Below are 20,769 nucleotides of genomic sequence, written 5' to 3'. Positions count from 1 at the left end.
TGAAAAAAAAGCGCTTTTTCCAAGCGGCCAACGAAATGGCAACTTTATCTACTAAATTTGTGCTCTTATGTCTTTTTAAAACATTTTAAATCCTGCATTACCTTTTAATATGGTATTTTCATACAAGATTATGTATTAATCTTGAAAAAAAATTAAACCTGCAATATTAGATTAGATTAGATTAGATTCAACTTTATTGTCATTACACAAGTACAAGTACAAGGCAACGAAATGCATTTTAGGTCTAACCAGAAGTGCAATAGCAGCAAGTGCAGGATATACAATGGATGCGTAAGTGCAGGACATGGATATGTACTGAATATGTATAAATATGTATAAATAGAGAGACGTTATTACTATAAACAGAACTGAATTTACAGGTGAATATGTACAGTGAATAAATATACAGATGGCTATTACTATAAACAGAATTTACAGGTGAATATGTACTATGAATACAATATACAGATGGCTATTACTATAAACAGAATTTTACAGATAGAGGTATACAATAATATGTTAGGCTAATATGAGGAATAGCAGTGGATTAGGGTAGTGCAATAAATTATGGACAGAGCTATCCGGAAAAAAAAATTAAGTGTAAAGTGCAGTGGAAAGTGGTGCCCTTTAACATATGAAAATAAAATGTAAATAAATAAAAAAAATAAAACAACATTAGATACAATTAGTAGCAGATGATAGAATAATTGAAGTCATAATAATAAAGATATGTAAATAAATAATAACTCTAGAAATGATATTGGGGGAAAAAAAACATAGAGAGGAGTACTACAGTTATGGTCAAAAGCATGGTCGTATGCTACATTATTTCTCAACGGTGTTATTTTAATATATTTTCTGTTTACAAAGTAGGAAAAAAGTGTCACAGAGAAAAACAAATCTTGTCTAATTAAATAATAAAATGAATACAGATACGATGACTGCCGAGAGTCTCAACACTGAACATCTTCCCCCAAAAATGTCTAACAGAAGGCCGCCTGCCCTCTCTCCCTCCGGCACATTCACACTTTTGCATTAAAAAGATAGCAATTTGTTTGTAGTCACTCTTGTGCATGCCCTCCGTAACTAAAAAGTTAATCGAATTGGGTTCTAATGTTGTTTGTGGATTTTCTCTGGTCTCGACTCGGACTCAACCCTCTCTGGTCTCTGTCTCGACTCGGACTCAACCCTCTCTGGTCTCGGTCTCCACCCGGACTCAACCCTCTCTGGTCTCTGTCTCCACCCGGACTCAACCCTCTCTGGTCTCGGTCTCGACTCGGACTCAACCCTCTCTGGTCTCTGTCTCCACCCGGACTCAACCCTCTCTGGTCTCTGTCTCGACTCGGACTCAACCCTCTCTGGTCTCTGTCTCGACTCGGACTCAACCCTCTCTGGTCTCGGTCTCCACCCGGACTCAACCCTCTCTGGTCTCTGTCTCGACTCGGACTCAACCCTCTCTGGTCTCTGTCTCGACTCGGACTCAACCCTCTCTGGTCTCTGTCTCGACTCGGACTCAACCCTCTCTGGTCTCGGTCTCCACCCGGACTCAACCCTCTCTGGTCTCGGTCTCCACTCGGACTCAACCCTCTCTGGTCTCTGTCTCCACCCGGACTCAACCCTCTCTGGTCTCTGTCTCCACCCGGACTCAACCCTCTCTGGTCTCTGTCTCGACTCGGACTCAACCCTCTCTGGTCTCTGTCTCGACTCGGACTCAACCCTCTCTGGTCTCGGTCTCCACCCGGACTCAACCCTCTCTGGTCTCGGTCTCCACCCGGACTCAACCCTCTCTGGTCTCGGTCTCCACTCGGACTCAACCCTCTCTGGTCTCTGTCTCCACCCGGACTCAACCCTCTCTGGTCTCTGTCTCCACCCGGACTCAACCCTCTCTGGTCTCTGTCTCCACTCGGACTCAACCCTCTCTGGTCTCTGTCTCCACTCGGACTCAACCCTCTCTGGTCTCTGTCTCGACTCGGACTCAACCCTCTCTGGTGTCTGTCTCGACTCGGACTCAACCCTCTCTGGTCTCGGTCTCGACTCGGACTCAACCCTCTCTGGTCTCGGTCTCGACTCGGACTCAACCCTCTCTGGTCTCGGTCTCCACTCGGACTCAACCCTCTCTGGTCTCGGTCTCGACTCGGACTCAACCCTCTCTGGTCTCTGTCTCGACTCGGACTCAACCCTCTCTGGTCTCAACCCTCTCTGAGCTCGGTCTCCACTCGGACTCGACCCTCTCTGGTCTCGGTCTCCACCCGGACTCAACCCTCTCTGGTCTCTGTCTCGACTCGGACTCAACCCTCTCTGGTCTCGGTCTCCACCCGGACTCAACCCTCTCTGGTCTCGGTCTCGACTCGGACTCAACCCTCTCTGGTCTCGGTCTCCACTCGGACTCAACCCTCTCTGGTCTCGGTCTCAACTCGGACTCAACCCTCTCTGGTCTCGGTCTCGACTCGGACTCAACCTTCTCTGGTCTCGGTCTCGACTCAGACTCAACCCTCTCTGGTCTCGGTCTCCACTCGGACTCAACCCTCTCTGGTCTCGGTCTCGACTCGGACTCAACCCTCTCTGGTCTCGGTCTCCACCCGGACTCAACCCTCTCTGGTCTCGGTCTCCACTCGGACTCAACCCTCTCTGGTCTCTGTCTCCACCCGGACTCAACCCTCTCTGGTCTCTGTCTCCACCCGGACTCAACCCTCTCTGGTCTCTGTCTCGACTCGGACTCAACCCTCTCTGGTCTCTGTCTCGACTCGGACTCAACCCTCTCTGGTCTCGGTCTCCACCCGGACTCAACCCTCTCTGGTCTCGGTCTCCACCCGGACTCAACCCTCTCTGGTCTCGGTCTCCACTCGGACTCAACCCTCTCTGGTCTCTGTCTCCACCCGGACTCAACCCTCTCTGGTCTCTGTCTCCACCCGGACTCAACCCTCTCTGGTCTCTGTCTCCACTCGGACTCAACCCTCTCTGGTCTCTGTCTCCACTCGGACTCAACCCTCTCTGGTCTCTGTCTCGACTCGGACTCAACCCTCTCTGGTGTCTGTCTCGACTCGGACTCAACCCTCTCTGGTCTCGGTCTCGACTCGGACTCAACCCTCTCTGGTCTCGGTCTCGACTCGGACTCAACCCTCTCTGGTCTCGGTCTCCACTCGGACTCAACCCTCTCTGGTCTCGGTCTCGACTCGGACTCAACCCTCTCTGGTCTCTGTCTCGACTCGGACTCAACCCTCTCTGGTCTCAACCCTCTCTGAGCTCGGTCTCCACTCGGACTCGACCCTCTCTGGTCTCGGTCTCCACCCGGACTCAACCCTCTCTGGTCTCTGTCTCGACTCGGACTCAACCCTCTCTGGTCTCGGTCTCCACCCGGACTCAACCCTCTCTGGTCTCGGTCTCGACTCGGACTCAACCCTCTCTGGTCTCGGTCTCCACTCGGACTCAACCCTCTCTGGTCTCGGTCTCAACTCGGACTCAACCCTCTCTGGTCTCGGTCTCGACTCGGACTCAACCTTCTCTGGTCTCGGTCTCGACTCAGACTCAACCCTCTCTGGTCTCGGTCTCCACTCGGACTCAACCCTCTCTGGTCTCGGTCTCGACTCGGACTCAACCCTCTCTGGTCTCGGTCTCCACCCGGACTCAGCCCTCTCTGAGCTCTGTCTCGACTCGGACTCAACCCTCTCTGAGCTCTGTCTCGACTCAGACTCAACCCTCTCTGAACTCGGTCTCGACTCGGACTCAGCCCTCTCTGGTCTCTGTCTCGACTCGGACTCAACCTTCTCTGGTCTCGGTCTCGACTCGGACTCAACCCTCTCTGAGCTCGGTCTCGACTCGGACTCAACCCTCTCTGAACTCGGTCTCGACTCGGACTCAACCCTCTCTGGTCTCGGTCTCGACTCGGACTCAACCCTCTCTGAACTCGGTCTAGACTCGGACTCAACCCTCTCTGGTCTCGGTCTCCACTCGGACTCAACCCTCTCTGGTCTCTGTCTCGACTCGGACTCAACCTTCTCTGGTCTCGGTCTCGACTCGGACTCAACCCTCTCTGAGCTCGGTCTCGACTCGGACTCAACCCTCTCTGAACTCGGTCTCGACTCGGACTCAACCCTCTCTGGTCTCGGTCTCGACTCGGACTCAACCCTCTCTGAACTCGGTCTAGACTCGGACTCAACCCTCTCTGGTCTCGGTCTCCACTCGGACTCAACCCTCTCTGAGCTCTGTCTCGACTCGGACTCAACCCTCTCTGAGCTCGGTCTCGACTCGGACTCAACCCTCTCTGAACTCTGTCTCGACTCGGACTCGAATGACCTGTTCTCGACTACAACACTGCCATCCAGAAATGAAAATTCTGGATGGGCTTTACTTCCCTTTAAGGAAGCCCTATAAATTTAAGCTTGTTTACAGAGATAGGTTTTTTTTTTTCATAATTCTTTGTTTAAATAGAAATTTCAGAAGAACAGCATTTATTTGAAATAGAAGTCTTTTGTAGCAATGTAAATGTCTTTACTGTCACTTTTGATAAATGCATACTTTCTAAATAAAAGTATTAATTTCTTTAAAGAGAAAAGAAATGGAGTAGATTGGCACATCCCTGCTAATTATTTATAATTTGTGATTGAGTCCATTACTAGAACAATCCCTCTGGAGCAACCTGGGGTTAAGTGTCTTACTCAGAGGAACAATACCGCTTCACAGATCAATCCTACAAGCCCATGGGTTTTGTATATAATTCCTGCATAGATTTCATCTTAAAGTTCTGAAAGAAACCGATTAATCGAACCAATCCAGTTCTCTAGTTCAACTCACTGATTCATTTGCAGAGATGGAGATTATCAAGGAATAGTGTTGAAAAATTTCAGTCTGTTCCTCACACAAAGCTATCAAATGACTTCAGAAAACTCATAGTACACAAGTCATATAAACTATATTTAGGAGACTTTTTACTTAGAAGCTTAAAAACATATTATGTTTGATTTAAGGATGGTTTTTGGCTGAACTAGCCCTTTAACCACTTGGCTACACCAGATGCCACTCTGTTGAGGAACCCCATCATCTCTGCAGTCAAGGTTACACCTGCTTCCAGAAAGCTATAGTAGTAATACACCCAGATTTTCTACTGCGTGTTATTAATGGGGGAGGGGGTCCGAGATCAATATTCTTATGGGCTGTAAAACTCAGGTTAATGGTGCAGGACTGGTAGTCGATTGCTATGCGCTGCCTTCTCTCCTCTCTTGTCCGGTTCCTCTGGGCTTGCTGGCTCCCAGCCCCTCATTTCGTCTACTGCAATACAAATCGGACACAGACCTTTAAAAGGATTTATGTGGTCGTACAGAACCGTTGGACTGGCCCCTGGCTGTCTAGGCAGAATCACTAAATGACCTTTTAGTGTGGTCACAGTCTGAGAGGGCGAGGAATGGCGGTGAATACGAGGGAACTGGACTTCGGTGGCCTTTGAGTGACCTGCATTACTACAAAGCCATTTCGTCAAACATATGATGGAAGTAGAAACCGAGAGAGGGAAGAAAATAAGAGGGAGCCAGATGAAAGAGAAGGGTCGCCACCTGTGTGTGCAACGGACGCGGCGCTGTCCATTTTCAAAGTGATTTCATGCAGGTTTTGTGTACAGCTTGTTATGAAACCAGATCAATAGCGTGTGCAGTTTGGACCCTGATGGTTTTCCTCCATTTACTGGAAGGGAAAAAAGGCACATGTAACTCAATTTAGTGCTCTTGGGGCATATTGATTTAATCTTTTATTTTTTTCCAGGTCACCTGTGCTTGTGACACTCTTAAATCGGTAACTGGTTTGTGGGGGTGTTCATTGGAGTTTACCTGAAATATACCTGTGTGTGTCTTTCCATAGATTCACATCGATATCCCGAGGACGAATCCTTTGATTCCTTTGTTCCAGCAGCCTCTGGTGCAGGAGGTAGGTGGTAGTCTGTGGCACCAACACCTGAGTCTCGTTGCACACCGCACCTGTGCTGTGTCAGACCCTTCAGGGTCATACAGGCGGAGGCGGTCCGATGTCTAACAGCAGGCACTACACACTCAATGTAATCACATAGATAAGAGAGTGAGCCACAAACAATCATATCCATGTCACATTTTACCTTAAAATAAAACAAATAAAATTAAGCCTATTTTTAGGACTCTTGTTTTTATGTTGCATTCTTACAATTGTTTGGAAGACAATTAAGACCAATTTCCCCCAATTTACCATTGCTATAATGGATCCATAATATATACGATTATAATACAAATTTTTGCATTATAGAAGGACATTTAAGCACATTTTCTTCTAATACTCATGTCTTGTTGCAGAATATAATTTGTTTAAGGCTTCTGAAAGGCTTCATGAGAAAATATTCTTGATCAGTGTATATATATTTTTTGTTTATATTCATATGCTGTGTCCCAGTTCGCATACTATCCATCCTAAATAGTTTTCGAAAATAGAGTTAGTGTCTCTCAAATCGTAGTATGTTGAAAATATTTCTGGTCAGGATTCGAAGTGCAGATTGACGCACACTCTAATGTGGCAGCTAATATTCCCCACAACCCATTGCAAGTTGGACGAGGATTAGATTAGAACTACAAACGCGGATAAAAAAGTGTTAAAAACTACAAACATGACAGATGTTCGAGTCCGACGGTTAAGTAGAGGGGTTTAGATTAAGGGGCTTGAGTGATCAATTATCAGTATTTAACCTGACGAAAAGATATGTATTTAATGTTATCCACTTTATATTTCACCTGCAGCAGCATTATGAACTTTTGTAATTATTATACGTTTGGCCATTAACTTTTAAATGCATCATTATATTTAAACTGCAAACACATGAGGATAGCCTCTGCATTAAACACCCACGACTGGCAGATCAATGTGCTACTACATTTCTCTCCGATACGGTAGGAAATTAAACTGAATGTGGAGGATTTGAACTGTGACGATGATTGACAGGGCAGTTTAAATGGTGAAGGGATGCACGTAACTAATGCCGCCTTCACGTGCTATCAGAAATTTGATAATTACCACTTCTGAAGTCGTGATTACAAGCTCATCGCATTCAAATTTTGAAATGGGAGGGCGTTCATGTGCAATTTTTACCTAGGTAACTCTTATTTACCGAGAGCATGTGAAGACAGCATAAGCAACAGAGTCCGTTATAGATGACGAAGTAGTATGTCCTAAAGCTTGCATACTCTTCTGCTTCACACTCAAAAGTATGTACTTTTTCTTCACAAAAAGAGTACATGCTTTTAGGTCGTAGTGTAAGTAGGCGAATTGGGATGCAGCAATAGTTTTTGTTTTTAGCTTTTGTTTGGAAGAAAATTAAGACTCATTTCCCCCAGATTACCATTACCATAATGCAGTACCCATAATATATACTATTATAATACTTTTTTTTGCATTATGGAAGGACATTTAAGCACACTTTCTTCTAATTCTCATGTAAATAATGTCTTGTTGCAGAATATAATTTGTCAAAATTTTGACTTTTGGTTTGAAAGGTCCTACCAGACTCTCGTACATTTCATTTGTACAGAGAGTTTGGCCACTCTCCATTGACAAGCGTTACCTTCCTTGAAGGCGGGTACTCTGTTGAAGGTTAAAACTATTGGATCTGCCCAGAGCGAAGTAGTATGTCCCAAAGCTTGCATACTCTTCTGCTACACACTCAAAAGTATGTACTTTTTCTTCACAAAAAGAGTACATACTTTTAGGTCATAGTATAAGTAGGTGAATTGGGACGCAGCAATAGTTTTTGTATTTAGTTTTAGTTATCAAAAGACAAAAACTAGTCCTTAAAATGTCTATTTAATCATCATTTGATCATTTATTATATTGTATTATATCATGTTATATTATATTATATATTATGTTGTTATATTATATTAATTTACTTAATAAAATACCATATATTTTTACTAATATTATCAAAATGATAATTTTATCATATTCAAATGTTTCTGTATAAATGTTTTGTTTTGTGAAGCGGTTTAGTTTACCATTGTGTTAATACCTCTTTTAGCTCAAACCCATCATATTTTTGGCAAAAAAAAAAGTATTGTCCTGACACATAATCTTTGTCTTGCTTTAATCGATCAAAAAGACATCATTTAAACAACTTTTTTTCAGCAAATCCGCTATTGATATGAACTGTTCTGTATGGTTGCAGCCAGCTGATGTTTGTGTCATTGAATGCTTACCAGCAGGGGGTGCTGTGGTGTTTTTAACTTGTTAGAGGAGTGTGCAACACTTGTAACCCATAAACAAGGAACAGAGCACTTGAAATGCAGCTGCGTTTGGAAACTCAAGCATCCAAATGAGTTTACCTGTTGGTCTGTTAAGAGTGAATTAAGCAACATTAATTGCCAAAAGTCTACACAACAATCTGCACAGTTCTAATGAGAAATGATTTTTGTGATTTATTGAAAGCGATTGTCTTGTTTTTCAGGTGTTTGAGCGGATTCTGTTCATCTGGGCCATCCGTCACCCCGCTAGTGGATACGTGCAGGGCATAAACGACCTGGTCACACCTTTTTTTGTGGTCTTCCTCTCTGAATTCGTAGGTGAGCATCTAATAACCTTCCACTTGAATCAGTTGGTCCGCTTGACTTATTCACCTTTTTTATATTTGTCCTTTTTATTTGAGCACATCAGTTCTGTTTGATCTGCTAATAGCGTGTTGACGTGTATCATATGCCAGAGTCAGATTAAGAGAGGGCAGTATCTGACAGGTGATGGTGGAAAATGGTTATATGTAAACAAAATCCTGTGAAAATGTCAGACACGAAAATACAGAATATCAATTATCTTTTAAAGAAACTCTGAAAGATGGACAGTGAGTGAGAGCGAGACAGACAGACAAACAAATGGTGAAAGATGGACAGAGTGACAGACGGGAAGAAAGGGAAATGGGAAGAAGACAGAGAGAGAAAGAGAGAGAGAGAGACAAATGGTGAAAGAGCGAGACAGATGGAAAGAGTGACAGACCGAAATAAAGGGAAATGGCAGGAAGAGACCGAGACAATCTGATGGACAGAAGGAAAGATAGACAGAGAGGAAAAACCGGGACAGACAGACAGGAGAGAGGGAGACCGGAAAGATGGATAAATTAATAGAATGATCATTCGTTATATCTATCATTCGATCTATCGCTTTCTATATATCATGCAGCTGTTCTATCCATATATCGCTCTATTGTCTTAGAACAGTAGATTAGATAGATAGATAGATAGATAGATAGATAGATAGATAGATAGATAGATAGATAGATAGATAGATAGATAGATAGATAGATAGATAGATAGATAGATAGATAGATAGATAGATAGATAGATAGATAGATAGATATGCATTAGATATAGGTATGCATACAGACGGACAAAGGGACAGATGGAGAAAGACGGATAAAGTCAGACAGACTGGGAGGGAAATAGACTCTCCTGCTCTTGTCCTCATTGCTATTCTCCCTCCACCCGGCTGCCTTCCCCTCCCTTCCTTATTTATTTCCTGTCCTCTCATGTGAAGGTTAATTACTTATGGATAGTTAAGGATTACAGAAGAACAATAGGAGGCTCATTGATCTCTCTGGTGTGCCGCTGCTGCAATGTCACCAGTGCAAACACCGGGACATACCCACAGATTACCTGGATCACCAATCGATTTCTCTTTTTCTCCCCTGTCTGTCTCTCTCTTTGGCCCTCTACCTCGCCCACCACCCTCTCTGTCTTTTCCTCATCCCTCTGTTTCTCCACAAAGCTCATTTAGCGAAAAGCAGATTTTTCATGCCGGCGCTTTCGTGTCATTCTGCAGGGCCTTTCTATCTCTAATTTGTTTGCGGGCCATGTGAATATGTGTGTGCGTTAGGGATTCGCCTTGTGTGTGTGTGTGTGTGTGTGTGAGCGAGCGACTCAATGCCGCAGGTTGAATGAGCCGCATTGATCGGCTGGATTTAAGTGTTTACAGAGACTTGCGAGGGTGCCGAGCACACGGTGGGGGGCTCGACCCGCCGATCGATGCATCTGAACGAACTTCATGATCCCAACACGCTGCCAGGGGGAGATAAAAGAGCGAGGTTAGCGCCCTCCCTCCGCCACAAGTTTCACCCCCGCCATCGGGACTGCGGGGCAAATGCGCCTGGGTTCGCAGGAGCTAAATGCTTCGCCTGCTCTCAAACGCAGCGTTTTGCCAACTTTCGCTGCGCTGTTTCTCTTGGCTGGCATGCCTCAGTGGCTTTCTAGGGCTCCTATGCGAGCTTTTTAGCTTTCTGCTGAGACCGTCCTCTGAGAACGCAAGAGAGGGAGACGGCAGAGGAGAATATTGGCGCTTCACATTTAGCTCAATATCAGCGAGTAGCATTTTAAAGAGTAGCCGGCAGGAAGGAGAGTCGAGGCGCCCTTCGGTTTAAAGTATCGGTATTGATGCGCCGAAGAATTTGAAGTGGAGAGAGATGATGCAGAGAGAGAGAGAATAATCTCAAAGGGTAAATCATCACATTTACCCTGACAGACAAAGAGGACAGCGGGGAAATCTCCTCTGTAAAGCATAAATGCCCTGTCTTCGTCTCTCTCACTCTCACTCACACTCTCTCACACACACACACACACACACACACACACACACACACACACACACGCATTGGTTTTTTATTACTGAAGAGGGTGTGTGATATTCTCACCTTATTATTTATTGCCTTCCTGGTTTTATGGACTGTTATTTGTGCCGTCGCTGTGCATATCTCGGATTAGATAGATGGTCTGAGTGAGAAAAGTTTTTGGTTTGGTGGTGGTGGTGTTGCTGAATCTGAGCAACAAGGGTAAAAATCACTAATGCACAGCTTTCGAAGCTTGAAAATGTTCATGGAAAATTTTTATTTATTAATAAAATCACATTAATATAGTTTATAAACTGTAGGCTGAGAGTAAATCACTCACATATGTGACTAAATTTCACGCTAGGCGACTAAAAAATGTGACCCTGGACCACAAATCCTAGCCTGACGTCGTCATACTCGGATTCTTGTCAGAATATGAGTCTGCTCCTGCACCATTGGGCTGTGATTATGGAAAGGAAAGAAAATGCCTCTGCACTCAATTGGATAGACCTACAACCAATCAGAGCAACGGAGCGACGCATAGTTGTCCACAGAACTCAACTGGACGCACGCTGGAAGAAGAAGAAGAAGAAGAGTGTAAACGATCTTTCCCGGTGTTGTAAAAAAGAATTTAAAGTCCCTGTAAAGGCAATTCTGAGATTTGTTTCTAAACACATTATAAATGTTAGAAATGTATTGCTGAAACAAATTACAAAGACTGTGAACTATGTAGTACTGAATTCAGAAGTTAGACCATTAAACAGTTTTTCACCGTTGCTGTGTTCAGGATTTTCTGGGCGGGGCTAAAACGGTGGCTTGATGACGCACTGGAGCCACCGAGCCTGGCTCCTCCCCTAACACGATCATAACTACAGCAAATTCGCATCAGTTCGATCGGGAGTTACTGTTAGTACTGTTAGTTACTATAGTCAACAACTTACATAACAGCTTACAAAACAAAAACGATGAAGAAGTGGATTAATTTTGTGAACAGCAACCTTGATGGAGCGCTGAGGATCATCACCGACACCCACCTCTGCAGTGACTTTACACCGGATCGTTTTACAAACTTTCACCGGAGACATCTGGGATTCACTGATAATCCGCTGCAGAACCGACTATCCCCCGCCCAGGCCTTCATCCTCCCGTCCCGCCGACATCTGGTGCGTTGTGATCATAGACGCTCGTGTCTTGTGTCTTGTGTCTTGTGTCTTGTGTCTTGTGTGCTACTGCCGCTTTCCCGCGAGTGGGCGTGGTTTCGGCGCCGACAGCGGACACACCCCCAGCGTTTGAGAGCAGAGAATGCTGCTCATTTTTTCAGGTTTTTGATAAGCTATTTTATGTATTTATGTACAAATTTGGCTGGGTGGTTAATAACACATTTATCTGTGGTGTGAGGAACTCAGAACACATGTTTAGTTTTGACTTTACAGGGACTTTAAGGATACACAGAGTACGGAGGTGAATGTATATATACGAGCAAGTTCTCCGTTTAGGATTAGAACGAACTCAACCCAAGCGCTCTTTGGTGACGTGAAAGCTTACGTTACTGTTGGTTATCTGTCCATCATCGTATAAAGCCCGCCCTGACAATTTCATTGGTCCGAACAGCTCTGGTTCGAGCATAGTTGCTCCACAACAGATCAAGTCAGACCGAACTTCCCGACCTGAAATGTTGTGGGCGGGGCTACGTTCGGTTGGCATCCAGGCTCCACAAAAGCAGTCATAAGGGTACATTTTTGGAAATTGAATAAATAAGCTTTCCATTGATGTATGTTTTGTTAGGATAAATAGACAATATTTGGCAGAGATGCAACTATTTGTAAATATGGAATCTGAGGGTGTTGTCCAAATTAAGTCCTTAGCATAGCATATTACTACTAATAATACCTTTTTTATATATTTACGGTAGGAAATTTACAAAATATCTTCATGGAACATGATCTTTACTTAATATCCTAATGATTTTTGGCATAAAAGAAAAATCTATAATTTTGACTCATACAATGTATTGTAGGCCATTGCCACAAATCTACCCGTGCGACTTATTACTGGTTTTGTTGTCCAGGGTCACAAATGTCTTTAATTAGCCAATGGGTAGTAAATTGTACGATTTCAGTCGCCTGTGATTGAGTTTGAGGCTGGTTGTGAATGCCCTCTGTCACTTTCTCTCTCACGCACTCAACGTGAGAGAAAGAGTGAGGCATTTACACAAAATTGATACGCTAGATCTAAATTCAGGGCTCGACAAGTGTGCTTGATGGGCAATAGTTAACAGAACCGCATCATCATGAACGTTTTTTTGAAGCCTTGCCAATTTAAACATTCAAGAAGCGAAAGATAACTTGCCCACGTCAGAGAGAAAGCCCAGAAAGCCGCATCTGACAGCACACGAATAATGAATTTTGAGCTCTTTTGTTTTGCGTCTTCTTGCACTTGAATGGACAATTTCACACACAATTTCCAAAATGGCCATCTTGGCGGGTATCCAAGTAAATGGGCTGTCTTAAAGGGGTTATGAACTGCATTGTTTCTTGTTTTATAATGTTTCATCAGGTGCACTTATGTTAACATCAAAAATGGTCATAATTTATAAATAAAAGGCATTTTTCCCACCCTGATTTTAGCCCTCTGCGCTGAATGCTCTGTTTTAAGGGGCGTGTCTGCTGTGAGGCGTCAGTGTAAACGCCCACTGCTGTGATTGGCTAACGTCTTTGCATATGAAATAGTATTACATGTGGAACCCTCTCTCATACTTTTAGCACGGTTTAACTATTACAGCGCTCAAGGTTAACTAATCATGAAAAATATGATTATAGCATTATATTTAGGAAAGGTTGCAGTGATGAGCATTGTAGCTGATCACAGACATGAATGCAGTGATCTCGTCATTGCAACTACATTTTTGCTCACTAATGAATGCATTCATCATAGCTAACAGTGCAAACATGATGTATATAAGAGATTTGTTAATTATAACCAAACACTATAGATAAAAGAGACTTCGTTATAATGGTTTTGGCGCGAGTCCAGAACTCTGGCCAGTCGCTGATAAACTCACGCTGTTTGATTGACAGCTCCAGCGATTGTAAAGGGAGCGTTCTTTGATTGCTTTCTATAATTTAATCAGAGTTTAAATAACAGATTGTTTTCATCCTACTAAGAGAAACAATGTGAAGTTGACCATTTACTGACACATAGACACAGAACATCTGACTGTACATGAATCATTACATTCAGTAATCACTGGTCACAGATCAGGCATTAGAGTTAACACGGTTACTTGCATGTTGTCGCATTGCTGTCGCGTCCATATTGTAAAAGTCTGTTTGCAAAGCCTGCGCCGAAATTGCGACTGATTTACCAAAGAATCCACAGTGAAATTTCCCGAATACAAATAAATAATGCTCAACTGAGACATTCATTGTTGAAAACCACATTACTAGCATTAGGATCCTTTGGAAGGTAATGTTATTTGTAGTCCAGTGATCCTGTATTGCTCTTCTCTATTCGTCATCTCACTAACACTCCAGTGGCAGGGGTGCGGGAAGATGTTTTGGGCTGGGGGTGCTGTTTTTTGTTTAGTTTTTTTAGGTCACCACATTTTTATAAGAAACTATAATATTGAATATTAATATATATAATATTGAATATATATAACACGAAATTGAATATATAGAACATGAAAGCACAACAAATATATCAATGAGAATACTTGTTTAAACAGCATACACACCGGGACATTTGACTGCACGTCACATTTTTCACAATGTTGATTCGTCTTGCAACTGTAATGCAATGGACTGTGGCCTACATTTAACCTTTAAATAAAAGGTTTACTGAGCTGTTTACAATGTCATATACAATAAAAGAGCCTGCACAGCGACAGGAAATAAAGATTTTCGTAAAAAACCTGCCTACCATACCAGAGCATGTGAACGAAGCAAAGTGGAGCTTCACTCATGAACCGCTCACCGGTAAAATGTTGTGCGCTCAAATCCCGCTCCGACATGATGTTTCTCTGTGCTGTAGCCTACTATTCTTGTAGCCATTAAAGCAGGGGTGGCGAACTCCGGTCCTGGAGGGCCACTGTCCTGCATAGTTTTGCTTCAACCCTAATCAAACACACCTGAACAAGCTAATCATGGTCTGAAGGGTTACTAGAAAGCTACAGGCAGGAGAGTTTGATCAGGGTTGGAGCTGAACTCTGCAGGACAGTGGCCCTCCAGGACCGGAGTTCGCCACCCCTGCATTAAAGGGATAGTTTACCCAAAAACGAAAATTTGATGTTTATCTGCTCACCCCCAAGGCATCCAAGATGTAGGTGTCTTTGTTTCTTCAGTAGAACACAAATTAAGATTTTTAACTCCAACCGTTGCTGTGTGCCAGTTGTATAATGCATGTCAATTGAGTCTAATTCTATTAGAGTAAAAAAAACATGGAAAGACAACTTCAAATTAAACCCCGCGGCTCGTGACGACACATTGATGTCTTAAGACACGAAACGATCGGTTTCTGAGAGAAACCGAACGGTATTTATGCAAATAAATCACCTCATATCAGACGAACGCTTCAGCTCTCCAGACCGCCATCACTTCCCGTAGGTGAGGTCAAAATTCCGGCCGGGTCATAGATATATACATAGATACCTCATTAGTGCCTGCGTGGATCGCTCGAATGAGGTATCCACGTATACATATCAATGACCCGGCCTATTATACCTGCTGCGCTGTGTTTCTAATGTTAATCAAACAACAAAAGACTTCACTCAATGCTCTTGACTGAATAACTTTTGTTACTTCGATAAGGATTCATCTATATTTAATTTATACAGTGAAGACTATGCAGTGTCATTTTACATTTGATTACTTTATTCAAATTCTGTACCTAATCTACCTAATCTGTACCTAGTTACTGTTAGATCGACCTGAAATGCCTGAAAAGCATCGTTTAAGTTGTTCAGGGAATAAGTTATTCACTGAAAATCTCCAGTGGTTGCGACAGGATCATTAAATCAGTGAATTGAGTGGTATTAATTTGTGATTTATGAATGGATTATTCAGACCAATTTTTGATCCGATGTGGGTGGATGTCAAGATTCATTTCAGTATCTTGGTCTTTGTAAAACAATTTTATATGGCATCAAAGGCTTTGAATATGGTGCATGAGTCATATTTACCACTTTTATTAGACTTTTATGTTGATTTTGCATCTTTTTTTTAAGCTTAAGAGCTCCAGTCTTGTTTTTTTTTACTGAAGAAAGATAGTCATACGAGTTTGGAATGAGAAAATTATGTTTTTTGGGTGAACCGCTCCTTTCATAAAGAATTCAATTGATGTGCGGTCACCAGGTGTGCGTCTGTCGGCATATTTTATAAACCGCTTTGAACATGGCTCATCCAATCCGCTTTTAGAGTCTGAGCTACATAATATGGATCATTTAATGCTCAACCTGAGACATGGAGGAATGACCTGAATGAGCTGTGATTTGTTTCACGAGTTGCAGACTTCGCTCATGATTATTGAATGATCCCTCAGGTCGCTCATACTCATACATGGCACAATAACCCCCTTTTTTCCCCACAGGGTCAGAGAACAGGGTGGCAAAGCCGCTCTTTGTGCCACAAACAGGATTTCTCCTGCATTTTGTAAAGCCGCTTTATTTAGCAGCGCTGTGTGTCTGTGTGTGTGTGTGTGTGTGTGTGTGTCCAACGCTTTGGAGTGATGTGGAAACGTGGAGAGCTAAATGGATCAGGAATCTCTCCAGTGCTGTGGCCAGTGACATATGGCCTGGCCCATGACCGGCAGGGCACTCCATGCTTCATTTGTGGTCAAAGAGGGCTATTTACTTTGCTTTTCCAGCTTTTTTCCCCCCTGCCAGCTCTTGCCTGTCGTTCGCCATCCGTCTTTTTTTGCTTGAATCCCATCCGGGCTCTCACTCGGCCCCCATCAGCTGTTCTTCCTGCTGCAATGCAGAGGTTTTCTGACAGTTTCCTCTCTCTGAGAGTTTCAGCTGAAAGGTTTTTGCCATTCCTCTACCTGCAACCCCTCTTATTCAAATCTATGGGCCACATTCATGAAACACGAATTTCTTGGTAAATTGTAAAACCGTTTATGTGAATTTAATCAGTTTTTAATGATTAAAAGACTTTATTCTAATTGTCAATTTGATCAATTTTTAAAATTATTTTTATGTCTCAAATAATATATTACATTTTTATAATAATTGTTTTCAAGTTTTCTTTGGATATTAAAACAAGCAATTTATTTTTAATTTGCAACCTCATTTTTGTTTTCCAGCTAGATGATGTTGTTGTTGTTGTTGTTTTCAACAGCAATGTTTATCACATAAAACCACATGCTTAAAGGGATAGTTCACCCCCAAATTTTAATTCTGTCATAATTTACTCACCCTCAAGTTGTTTCACACCTGTATGAGTTTGTTTCTTCTGCTGGACACAAAAGAAGATATTTTGAAGAATGTTGGTACAGCAGATGATGGACCCCATTGACTTCCATAGTATGGAGGAAAAAAAATACTATGGAAGTCAATGGGGTCCATCAACTGTTGTTGTCATCATCTTTTGTGTCCAGCACAAGAAAGAAATTCAAACAGGTTTGAAACAACTTGAGCGTGAGTAAATTATTACAATATTTGAATTTTTTTCTTCCTTTAAGTTTGCAATGCATAAAGTACATGATCAACAAAAATAAGGCGTAGTTAATAAGTGTGTTAATAAATTATTAAAAGTTAAAATTAAATGGCGGAATTACACACTCAATTTTAAATAATTAATATTTAAAGGAATAGTTCACCCAAAAATGAACATTGTTAATTTGCTAATCATCCTGTACAAAAAATATACACTACCATTAAAATTGTGTTCTTTATTAAACTCATAAAAGACAAAATAATTATGGGAATACTGGATTCTAAATAACAAAGAAATGCCACAGTTTATCAAGACCTTGAAGCAGATATGAGGGAGAAACACCCAGAAACACCTCATACACGGCCGCTCTCAGGTATAAAGGGGTTTCCTTGCCATTAATGCTTGGATAATACGTGTAAGTCTCCTTCGATTAAAAATAATGGCTAGTGCGGTGACTGCAATATATGTAAACCTACCAACATCCGTCGCCATGATTTTTTGGAATGACTTATTGCGAGAGGAAAACATTTTTTGTTTTAGTCGCATAACATCGGTTAATGGAAACGCGTAATTTCGCAATAGTTTTTTATTGACATTTAGAAAAGTTTTGCGCAAATCTGTAACGGAAACTCAGCTAATGGTGAAACGTGTGGTGTAATATCTTTGTGAAAACTTTGATGTATCAGGATTTTTTAAAGGAGTAGAATTACATTTTCATGATAATTAACTCACCCCCGCATCATCCAAGATGTTAATGTTTTTTTTAAGAAATTAAGGTTTTTGAGGAAAACGTTCCAGGATTTTTCTCCATATAGTGGACTTCAATGGGGTACAACAGTTTGCAGGTCCAATTTGCCGTTTCAATGCAGCTTCAAATGTAAAATAATAAAATAATTCCGTTCGGTTAGAGAACAGACAATACAAATAAAAACTGAACGTGTCTGCTTAATAAAGCATGATCTGACCGTGAGTCTCAGTAGAAGTCATTGATCAGATGATCGCGGAAGATTTGGTTTCAAAGCGAAACGTAAAAGCGCCTATTCAAGGGAGTTTGTCATTTTTGTTGTTGTGTTTTTCATTAAAAATAATAGGCTAATGAACCCATAATTCAAGCAACCCGCCACTGAATTGGCGCTAATTCAAAACTGAAAGTAAATGTGCACGGCCGCACAGAGCGCGCATTGTTTACTTTCGTCTGGCTCCACAGCGTGAGCCTCCGCTCAGCTGACTGCGCATGGCCTCGTCCGCTTGGCGCTCTGCGATTACGTAATTTTTGCCGCGCGCACCCTCGCGCTCGTGGGGATGCGTCGAGTATAAACAAGGGTTTACGGACGAACTGTCATTCATTCATGGCGTACCCATGGCCTCATAGAGAATGGGAACGTGACGTCAGCAACGCAATGCATTCATGGACTTTAGGACACTACACTACATTATAGAATGAGTAGTAGTGGAGGTAGACTTTAAAACTTGTATTATACAGTTAAAAACACATTAGAATGGTGAACGCTTGCTGTGCTATGAAATGCCATAGCCGCTCTTACAACCTGCGTGGAAAACATATCTCAAATCAAGCGCAATATTTCAGTTTACCAGCTTGGAAATAACAAAAGTAAGTGAAAGTAATGCTGCCTTCACGTGCTATCGGAAATTGGACAATTCCCACTTCTAAAGTCGTGATTACGAGCTCATCCCATTCATATTTCGTCTGAGACAAATTTAGCAAATCCTAAAGAGATTGAGATTTCTTTGTAGCCACCATTTCAGTCCCGCGTGTAATGCAGCTCACTGACACCGAACGCGTCATTGATCGATGATACAAAACTCTGGACGAGTTTTGACTATCGTACAGTCTGACATTAATGACAACTTAGATCTTGCAGTGTGACATGGCTTACAGCAGGGATCATGTTCGTAGAGTCAGACAAGGAACATATTATAAAGGACTATTATATGTCGTAAAGGACTATTATAAATGTGCACCTGGCTTAAGCGGAGAATTTTACATTTTGAAATTTAAAAAAATCACAGCTTCATTGAAATGGTTCGAAACTTGGTGACTTTTATGACACTTGGAATGTGAACACACAAAAAATTGAGTGGTAGTAAAAAAAAAAAAAAGTCACACTCATGGTCTTCGGTCAAAAATGACCGACCATAGGAAATGAATGGAAAATTGACAAAAATACAGCGAATTTTTGTGTGCACAATCTACAAATCGGACACAATACTGAAAAAAAAGTACACAGCAGTGAAGGGACGACACTGTAAAACATCAAGAAAGTGATATAGACATGTCCACTCACAAACAGACACACGCACACACACACACACACTTATGAACCACTGTGTCTGTAACACAGAGCAAAGTTTTGTCATAATTTAGAAATAGCTCACAGCAGTGAAGGGGTGAAACTCTAAAACAGGGGTTTTCAAACTTTATGATGCCAAGGACCCCCAAATATGATTAACCTTTATGGGGGACCCCCTACCTTAAATCCATCTATATATTTTTGTGTATGAAAAAAACATTGTAAAGTGTTAGATAAATAGTAAGTATGACATTATAAATACACATTGTTTCCAAACTTAAATTGGCCATACTTAAAGGGTTAGTTCACCCAAAAATGAAAATTCTGTCATTAATTACTTACCCTCATGTTGTTCGACACCCGTCAGACCTCCGTTCATCTTCGGAACAGAAATGAAGATATTTTAGTTGAAATCTGATGGCTCTGAAAGGCCTCCATTGGCACAATGGCACGTTACACTCTCAAGACCCTTAAAAGGTACTAAAGACGTCGTTACAAAGTCCATCTCACTACAGTGGTTCTACAATAACTTTATGAATCGGCGACAATAGTTTTTGTGCGCAAAAAAACCCTAAATAACGACTTATATAGTGATGACGATTTCAAAACACAGCCTCATGAAGCTTCGAAGCGTTATGAATCAGCGAGCCAGCCGAATGATGATTCGGATCGCGTGTCAAACCGCCAAACTGCTGAAATTTGGCGATTCAAACTGCTGATTCGACTCACTGATTCATAACGCTTCGAAGCTTCATGAGGCCGTGTTTTGAAATCGTCATCACTATGTAAGTCTTTATTTAGGGGTTTTTTGTGCACAAAAACTATTGTCGCCGATTCATAAAGTTATTGTAGAACCACTGTAGTGAGATGGACTTTGTAACGACGTCTTTAGTACCTTTTAAGGGTCTTGAGAGTGTAACGTGCCATTGAGCCAATGGAGGCCTTTCAGAGCCATCAGATTTCAACTAAAATATCTTCATTTGTGTTCCGAAGATGAACGGGCGTCTGACGGGTGTCGAACGACATGAGGGTAAGTAATTAATGACAGAATTTTCATTTTTGGGTGAACTAACCCTTTAATGTTGGATGTATAAAACTGAAGAACATTTTCAATAAAAAAATATGTATAAGCAACTTTCACAATAAGGGCCCTATCTTGCACCCAGCGCAATTGACTTTGTACACCGACGCATGTGTCATTCCTATTTTGCACCCG

General features: G+C 42.2%; 1 protein-coding gene across 1 annotated transcript in view; it reads left to right on the top strand.

The window, feature by feature from the left end:
- Window positions 1–20,769, top strand: part of tbc1d22b (TBC1 domain family, member 22B) — a 94,114-nt gene that overhangs the window by 34,667 nt on the left and 38,678 nt on the right. Inside the window, exons 7-8 of the mRNA XM_079827305.1 lie at window positions 5,848–5,913; window positions 8,447–8,561. Of these exons, the coding sequence (XP_079683431.1) occupies window positions 5,848–5,913; window positions 8,447–8,561 (181 nt within the window). The remainder of the gene's footprint in view (window positions 1–5,847; window positions 5,914–8,446; window positions 8,562–20,769) is intronic.

The sequence above is a fragment of the Gobio gobio genome (genome assembly GCF_949357685.1).
Source record: "Gobio gobio genome assembly, chromosome: 10".
NCBI lineage: Eukaryota > Metazoa > Chordata > Actinopteri > Cypriniformes > Gobionidae > Gobio > Gobio gobio.
This window is presented reverse-complemented; position numbering and strand designations above follow the sequence as displayed.